Here is a 9,306-nt window from a genome sequence, read left to right on the forward strand (position 1 = left end):
AGCCTTTCCTCCCCCAACTATATTTCTCTTTTGGTAATAGTCCTAATGTTAAGAAAAAATACAAATAAAAAAAAATTATATAAATTTGAATCAATGTTTTAAAAGAACAAGTGAATTTTGGTCCCTGAAGTCTATAAAACCTCTCTAGGAGCTCAGCCAGCATTCATAGGCCATAAGCATCAACTAATAAATCCTCAGACTAATTATCCTAAACATACACTTCAATCCCTCCACAACAGGCTCTACAATATTTTCTTCACTATCACACATTCCAGCTACTCGTGATTTCTGAGAATCCAGATGACACAAATATCCCAAACCTTTGGTTTCACCTGGCAACCTTCCCTGTCCTTTCCATGTCCTCTTTTTATTTACCCCTTCCCTTCTCTGCCCTTCAAGGGCTGAACTCTGCATCTTTATCCAATACCATTGTGAGGACATGTGTTTTTAATGAAAGAAAAGACACACACAAGCTGATCTCAGTTCCATTGTTTATTTTTGCATACTCTTTTCAATGTTAACTGATAGTCTTATGTACATAAATTTCTGTGAACATCCAGATTGATGTTAATCAGCTGGTTCATATTTGTTCAAAAATTATAAAAATAGATTTTTACTAAAATAAAGTGTATGTGTGCATATATAAGCATACACACACCCATATATACATATATGTATACACACACATATATGACAAATTAAATTTCAAGTTGTTAGCTAAAAACAGATTTAAAGTTTATCATTACTTGTTCATATCTAACTTAAAAATATTTGCCTATCACTATTTCAATTAGTTGAACTTCAGTTTAAGTAACAGCTCAGACTGGGTACTCACCTTGCTCAGTAAGTTCTCTGACGTTTGTTGGACTCTTCTGTAGGCGAGTCTGCCAACCTTACTTTAAGCCTGACACCATTCACAATCTTGCCATGTAACGCAGTTATGGCATCACTGGCACTTGCTCTGTCTGCAAATTTTGCATAGCCAACATTTTTTCCAGCCACAAGGTAAACTTTTATCAAGTGTCCAAAACGACTGGGGGGGGGGAGAAAAAAAAAAGATAATTTACAGGTCTTGCTGCAACATAGACACCTATTATCCAATCTGAGGTATATATGATTTGGTAGCTGCAAAAACTATATTCTCACATGTATGCTATCATTTCTCGTGCTGCCCTCTTCCAAAACTCCCAATTTTCATATTCCCTTCTCTAGGATTCCAGGCAGGAAGAGAAATAAAACTGAAAGTTCGGAGACAATGTTTTCTATGGAATATTACAATAGAACCACAAGCACCAGTGATTTATCTTTTATTTAAAGTAATACGTAACGCTAATCAATACCATAGTCCCCAAACACTAAATGGCACTCAAAAAAACCCCAAACAAACCAAAAAGAACACACACACAAACCAGCAGATAATTTAGAGGCTAAACTTGCATCTCACTTAGATGAACTTGCTCGCTTGTGATTCATCTTTGAGTTCTCCCTGAAATGACTCAGAAAGCAAGCACTAAGGCTTTGTGGAAAAAAAACCAAAACAGATTTCCAAGTCCTCAGGAGATTCCTAGACAGCTCCTTAAAAAAATGTTTAAAAAAAAAAGTCTCCTTGTTTCATACTGAAGTTACACAAGTGTCAAGGCTAGGGTGCATAGCCTTTCTCTTCTCCAGCATCTGATTAAGAAAATCCAGTATATCAAATACAAGTGGAATTTAAAACTGTACAAGTGCATATTGTTTCTCTTCCTCTCCTGGTACTTTGAAAATATTTTGGCTTTCCAAAGATTTATTGCAAATGCCAGCTATTAGAAAAGGGAAATGTCATCTTCTTCAAGAGTATACTAAAAATAAATATAAAATACTGGAGAGCAGCTGAACTATAGATTTGTTTTAAAGATGGCAAAAACTGTCTCTCAAGTCTTTGCTCCTCATAGGGAGGTAGTGTGAAAGGACAGTTGAAATGGTGTCAAAAAGATGCAAGCCACCAAAACGTCTCAGGATATACCAAGAAAAAAAACCTCCCTATACTTACTCCCCTAAAGTACTGTAGAAACGTATCAAAATACTTGAATTCCTTACAGAAATATGTACAACAAAATGCCAAATAAATTAGGCTGTAAGAATCAGTACTACATTTTTTGCTTAAAAAAATGTTACGAGACTAGACATTTTACTTCAGATTACATTAATCAATAACAAAGCTGCTGTACTGATGACATTGCATCTATGCTTCAAGGTGAATTCCATTACACACTTGTTTCAAAAAGCATCTGTTACCTATTGATCACTTATTGACCACTGTGCACTGTCTTTTCTGGAAAGAGGTTTCATTATGACAATCTTTTTTACTTTCAACATTTATTTTAAATATTTCGTCATTATTTTTTTTTGTTAGAGAACACTTATTTGTAAATGGAGTCTTACCAGAACACATCCTCCAATACATTTACAGGTAAAGGATGGGGATGGAAAAGTATGAAAAGCCTTTCCTTCACAGAAGTGTCAGGTGGAACTTTTTTTTTGTGTGGTGGAAGTATGGCATCTGTTTGGGGCTGAAGTAACTGTGAGCCAGAAGTTCCTCCAAATGCCTGCTGAAACAGGGGAAAAAAATGCAAGTATAAATTAAGTGGGGGGGGGGGAAGTTATTTTACCTTATTTACAATTTTGTTCCCATCACAGGGCATAAACAGCCTCTACCAGTTCTCTCCTTAATTTATTTGTTTACTTTGGTTATTTCATTAAATTGGACAGTAAATCCAAGTAAGGTCACACACCTTTACAGGGAATAAAAACGTACAAACCAACAAGAGACACATCTTAAAAATGTAGCATCTAACACAGTTACAAAAGAAAGTAAGCAGTGTTCTTTCTTGACTTATCTGAAGTTTCTTACAATTCTGAAGAATATTAACAGTATCCATTATATTAACTTACAGGAGGTGTCCTATACTGCTGAACAATGGCATTGTTATTCCGCAACACTGATGACACATGTGCTGTTACCAGCTGTGTTGCCATTTTTCTGATGAGGCTGCAACCAGAAGTGATAATAAACTATTTTAAAAAAACAGCTAAGTTACAGTAATCTTTAATTCAGCAAGAGAAAATAAGTTTTAATGCACATCTAAAAGTATCTCTGGAAATCTGTAAACTCGTATAGATAATGAAAATCAAGTCAGGCTTTCATGACACTCTAGGCATGATCTGAAAGCATGCATGCTAGCTGCAACTCACTGAAAACATACATTTTGACATATAGAGATACAAGACTCTTCTTCGCTTTTTTTAATACTCAGGGCTGAGGGAGGGAAATTAACTCTACAGAGACCCCTACATTTTGTGAAAAGTGCCTAAAAGGCAGAAGGGACAGCAAAATTTCACCTGTTTCAATAAAGAGCACAGAGATTCAATTCAGAAGTCAGAATATTATCACAGAAAGTTTACTTCCAGTTCCCATTTCCCAGTAATTTTTCTTTGTTCTGCTGCAGAATAAGAAAAAGCAATTGCACTTTTTGCATAGATTCACAACCCGTGTTGTAGGGCCATGAAATAGTAGGAATTATTGAAGAATGAAGGAAATCGTTTGCAAGGATGGTTGCAACGAATATTTTTTTTTTTAGTTTAGATCAGACATGCACTTCTGAAGTGAATCTCCCCATTGTCACTCCTTACCATCCTCATTCATATCCCAGAATAGGTTTGATATGAACTAGATTCCTTTAGGATGAAACTAAGCCAAAATATTCACTGCAGGAGCATACTTAAGTCATTCCAACTTGTAATGGGCATTCAAATCACAGAACAGATTAGAAATGGTTAAAGTAAAACCTGACAATCCCCGTACAGTGGGGATATCAGATCCTCAGCACCCAACAGTTTTACTCTACATATGTGCTTCACAAGGCTACTATTTACAGTACTGCAAACATAACCAAGAGATCAAGTAGATAAATCTGGTTTTAATACAAATACCTCATCAAAAACACATTCCAGCCTTGTTACATATGACAGAGACTGTTACAAAGATTCTTGCCAAATCCAAGATTTTGCAGTGTATCTTAAGAATATATATTTTAATCTTTTCTTTATCAAACACTACTAAGTTTCAAAAGGCTTATTCTAAACCATTAAAAAACCAAACAAACTAAATTTCAGAAAATACTGTATACAGGTACGAATGAAACAAGATCACGGTGACATTGCTGTTACTTCTAATGTTTAAAATTTATTTATTTTAAATTTTGCTCCCAAAACACAACTTACAACTTCCTATCTCTATGTATTGGTACTTACTCTGAGCTATCACTCCCATCTTCTAGGAAAATGACAGTTAATCGATTTCCAGGAGGATACTCAAAACCGTGTAATTTATACTTGGCATATATAGCTGACGCAGCAGTACTGTACTGAATCACAGCGTACCCTGCAAACACAGTGCACACAGTTTCAGTGTGATACAGGTAAATCCTAAGAATAAACTACACTTATAAAAGCAATATGATTAAACTGCACATTAGTCATGGATGACACAAAATTCTTGAGTCTTTTTACCACACATTACATTACTTAATAGCAACATCTGTAGTAGTTGTGAAGAAAACTTCAGCAGAATTAGCTAGTGACAGATCAGCTATATTTATGCTCACTTGAAAAGCTGGTAATAAAGCAACACAAGTGAAAACATGTCTTCTTCCCTAACCCTGAATTAGAAACAAAAACATAAACAGTTTCATTTTAAAATTCAATTATCCCATCAACAGTGAATCTCAAGTACTGTAAAGTTACATTTTAACGCTCTGAATCATTTCCCTTCCAAGCTTCTTGGAGAAGAGACCTCTTCCACATTTTTCTCAGCAACAGCAAAACAACAAAACTGAAACCAAAACAATCTTCCAAATACAAAACATGATTTGTTTTGGAATCATTTAATCCAGTTTACTCATGTCAGCTTCTACACAGAGACACACAAATAGAACACCCATTTCAAGATGAAAACTCAAAAGATCTGTTTAGAGAACATTTAAACTACACGTCTAATAATTTTTGAAACTTTTTCTCCATTTATTCTGCCCAAAACTATTAACTTAATTCGAACAAAAAACACTTCTCATGGTTTTGATTCTGTCCTTCTTGAGATTCTATTACCTGAAAAGAAAGGTATTTAAGGCTATGTGTAAACAGGGGTTCAAACAAAACTGAATTTGGGGGTTTATGCATCAATGACAGCAGCAACCACCGATCCATAAAACATTAATTCTTTCCAACAAGTGTACTGTATTTTGCAATGCAAATGAATTGTAGTACAATTAAAAGGCATTCCCTTCATAGAAAGAAAGAAAAAAAAAAAAAGCTCTTTTTGTACTTTTACTTACCACTATTGGTATGAGGATCTCGCTGAACATCACAATACTCCAGTCCTGGAACTAGATCAAAGAGGGCAAACAGCTGCTCTTGGATAAAGGGAAGCCGTGATACCACTGACAGACGTTTGGAGACTGACTCTTGAATTCTGGTCTCATTTTTTTCAAAACTACAAAACTCCGGCTGCCCACCTCAAGAATCAACATAAAATAAATAATTCAAGTCATCACACTAGCATACCTTCATCTCATTTATATTTTTCATTCAACTTTTAAAAGCAATCTAAGTCAATTATATACTAGATGTAACGTGTTTATTTCACCAATGCAGGTCATGAAATAACCGGCCAACTAGAGCAAAGCAAGCCATAAAAATACAGAAATTAAATGCCTGGCTCATTTCTAACTCCAACATTCAATCTACTACTTAAGTGTTGACCTAAGCCTCCATTAGCTTCCCTTCTTCCAAACTGCATTCTTACTTTGTGACCATACTCAAGACTACAAATCATTCTTAGTATAAAAAGCTGTGACTTACAAAATGGAAGTGTATTTCCTCTTGGTTCTTGCCTCGTGTTATTACTATAATAATCATGTTCAAAAGACTCAGATGACTTATTTTTAGGTTCAGCCAAAATAGCCCTGTAGCCTGAAAGAAACAACCACACATATAGCAACACCTCAACACATCTGAATTATCTGACTGGATCCACTTTCTCCAAGTATCATATTTAGAAACATGTTATTCAGAAAACCCAGAAAGTGTTGGCCTTAGGAAAATAACTAATCTACAGCTCTTGAAGCCTGCCATAATAACTGCATGAAAGTTAACAACTTCCACATAGAACTACTCCTAGTCATGAGTTAAGCACAACAGAGCCTACTTGCTGTGAGAGTGACTGAGCACTGACACAGGTTGCCCAGAGAGGCTGTGGAGTCTCCACCCTTGGAGATATTCAAAACCCCTCTGGACATGGTCCCGGACAACCACAGTGCCCAGGTGACCCTGCCTGAGCAGAGGGGCTGGGCAAGACGACCTCCAGAGGTCCATTCCAACTTCGACCATTCTGCGATATTTGGCAGGATTCACAGACGCTCCAGAGGCAATTGCCTGAACCTCCACGCTATAACAGCAGTTTATGCGTATTTCGCACTGATCTAGGTTTTGCTTTTATGAAAGAAGTAGGTATTACTCTCAGGCTATCCAACTAATTTCATTTTAACCTCACCACAAAAAGGCAATAAATTTTAACTGCTAAGTAATCTCAGCCTCACATTCCTACGCAAGAATAGTCACAAATACAATTTTTGTAGAATCACTTATGATAGATATGATGCAGAACCACCACATACATTACTGGAGGAAAAAAAAACAACCAACAACACAAAAGAACAAAAAAAAAAAAACCAAAACACAACCACACCCACACACCAAGTTGTTTCATATTTGTGTTTAAGCAAACATTGAACAGGAGGTTAGACTAGAAGGCTGCTGTTAGGTTTCCCCAAAAGCCTTTCTTCTGCTGGATGAGCAAGCCCAGTTCCTTCCATCTCTCCTCACAAGTCATGTGCTTCAGCCCCTGACCACCTTGGTGCCCTTCCACTAGACTCGCTCAAATTCATTAACACCTTTTTGGTACTAGAGCATAAATGACAAATAGTTGGTCTTGGTCATAAAGCATACAAAGTCTTTCATTCTGTAACAGATTAATCATGACATTAAATGAAAACAAACAAACAAAACACGAAACTTCAGTTAGGATGAATTTGTTCTTAAATAAATGTAATCACAACAGAATCCCTATGGATTATCAAATATATTTTTATATATAAATTCATTTTATATCAAATACATTTGATGAAAAATGCATATTCCCAGGGATACACAGGCAAATCTCATTTTAATGTATGAACCCTACATTACAGGCCAATAATAATGCATGAACAAAAACTCCATATCCATTTCCAAACTCTTTTCACTGATCTTACATGCAGTTTGGTCCTGCAAAAATGTAATCAGGTGACTGTTCTCAATGAATGTTAATAATAATATTTTTTATTTGCAATAGAACTTTGTCTCAAGATGTGTTTACATTATAAATAATTTGCCTGCAAACAAAACTAAAAATTAAAGGTACATTAATGATGATATACGCTTATTGTGAAAAACTTGAAATAATTCAGTCAGATTCTTACTTCGATCACACTCTTCAATTGCTCGGGCAGCTTGCGATGGTTTTAAATACCTCACATAGCCCAAACCTTTACTTTCTCCAGTAGTCTTGTTTTTAATAATGCTGCAATATTCAATGTCTCCATACATCTAGAACAATTAAAAAGCATATTAATTTACAATATTTGAAAATACATTAAAGTTCCATGCGTTACGCCCTTCTGATAAATTAAGACAAAGGCAATTTAAAATAACAATTAACAGTTAGTGAATCAGTACCTTAAACTTCTCTCGCAGATCTTCCTCTGTATAGGACTTCGGTATCATAACAAAGATTCGTGTGAGCTCCTCATCTTCAACATCTCGGTGGCTTCCAGAAGCTCTTGACTGTGCAATAAATACCTAGTGAAATAATTACATAGACATTAATTACTGGAGAACATGTCTTAACCACATATCAACAAGCAAGAAAAATAGTTTAACAAGTCTTTGTATTTATCTTTCACATAAGCTAGCTTTCCTAATATGGAAAAACAGAACATATCTGATCATAGATGCATCTGACAAAAGACCTGCAACTACAATACACCCCAAATGGTTTCCCAAACAGGACAGAAGCCAGCAGAAGTTCTCACTGGGGATAATGAAGAATGGACAGGAATATCGAAGCCTGATTCAGCAGCACTGCCTATGTCATAGGTGGCATATGAGTTAGCAAAAAAATGCAGTACTGCAACAGTCTTAGTATAGCAGCAGTAACAAAAAATAAGCAAGCAAACAAACAAAAAAGCATAGCAGCTTATTAAAACCTTGCTACTGCAGTTCACTGTTCAGCAGGGCCAGAGTCTGCAGGTCTAATGCTCTATGAAGGATTGCAACTTCTCACATCTGTAACTGTTAAAATCCTTTTTAATTATTGAAATTAATTTCGTCTCAGAAGTGCATACCAGAAGACAACCAGGCAAAGAAAACGACAGAAAACAAACAAAAAAGCCCAAAACAACCAAATAAGAAAAATACAAACAACCTTCAAAGTAAGCCTCTTATGCAACAGCAGCAACTGATTTCACAGAGCTCTTAAATTATTTTCCTAATAGTCATGCAGGAGAGTAAGCAATACAACTCTGATCTTTTGCCTTCTAATGGCAAGTTCTTCAGAAAAGATTTTACTGACTCAGCTGCATTTTCAAATGAAACACGTGGAATCTTCTTTCACTGTTCAAAGTCATTCATATCATTCTTAGTACTTGGGGAACATGAAGACAATTCAAGAGGCTGAAAGCTGCCAGCCAGTTCCATAGATAAAAAACCCACATAGTTGTTTTGAAAAAACTGTATGCAAGCTACAAAACCAATATAAAACATACTTGCAAAGACAGTTCTACTTATTCACGTCGATCTTCCTTACAACACTTAAAACACACTGGTTTAGACTATTTCACAGAGACCCCCTCAACGTTAAAAAACCAAACAGGCGAACACCCCCCCCCCTAGTTTCCAGGCACTGCGTTTTCCCCAGGCCTGCTGCAGCTCACACCACGCGTGGGCACTTCGGGCACGGGTGGGACCCACTGCAGCTCCCCCTGAAGAGCACGGCCGAGCCTGCAAGCCCCGCCGCCGAAACCGCCCCGGGCCTGACCCAGAGGGGTGACAACATCAGCACCGGCACTACCTGCGGGGAGAAGGCCGCGAGGAGCGGGTCCGACGCTCTCCCTGGCGGCTCGCTGCCCGCCGCCCGGCGAGGCGGCCAGCTCGCCGGGGGTCCTCCAGGGCTGC

General features: G+C 36.9%; 1 protein-coding gene across 2 annotated transcripts in view; it reads right to left on the reverse strand.

Moving 5' to 3' along the window:
- Positions 1-595: 595 nt before the first annotated feature.
- RBM45 (RNA binding motif protein 45) overlaps positions 596-9,306 on the reverse strand; it is a 9,364-nt gene continuing 653 nt past the window's right edge. The window contains exons 2-9 of one of the 2 annotated variants that reach the window (XM_010565967.1): positions 7,810-7,932; positions 7,554-7,680; positions 5,896-6,006; positions 5,370-5,549; positions 4,291-4,420; positions 2,932-3,028; positions 2,422-2,588; positions 596-1,033 (exon numbers count right to left, since the gene is read on the reverse strand). In XM_010565967.1, the coding sequence (XP_010564269.1) occupies positions 841-1,033; positions 2,422-2,588; positions 2,932-3,028; positions 4,291-4,420; positions 5,370-5,549; positions 5,896-6,006; positions 7,554-7,680; positions 7,810-7,932 (1,128 nt within the window). In that variant the 3' untranslated portion in view covers positions 596-840. The remainder of the gene's footprint in view (positions 1,034-2,421; positions 2,589-2,931; positions 3,029-4,290; positions 4,421-5,369; positions 5,550-5,895; positions 6,007-7,553; positions 7,681-7,809; positions 7,933-9,306) is intronic. The other variant, XM_010565975.1, reaches the window with a different exon arrangement.

Source organism: Haliaeetus leucocephalus, unplaced genomic scaffold (assembly GCF_000737465.1).
Source record: "Haliaeetus leucocephalus isolate CR32 unplaced genomic scaffold, Haliaeetus_leucocephalus-4.0 Scaffold1, whole genome shotgun sequence".
Classification (NCBI taxonomy): Eukaryota; Metazoa; Chordata; class Aves; order Accipitriformes; family Accipitridae; genus Haliaeetus; species Haliaeetus leucocephalus.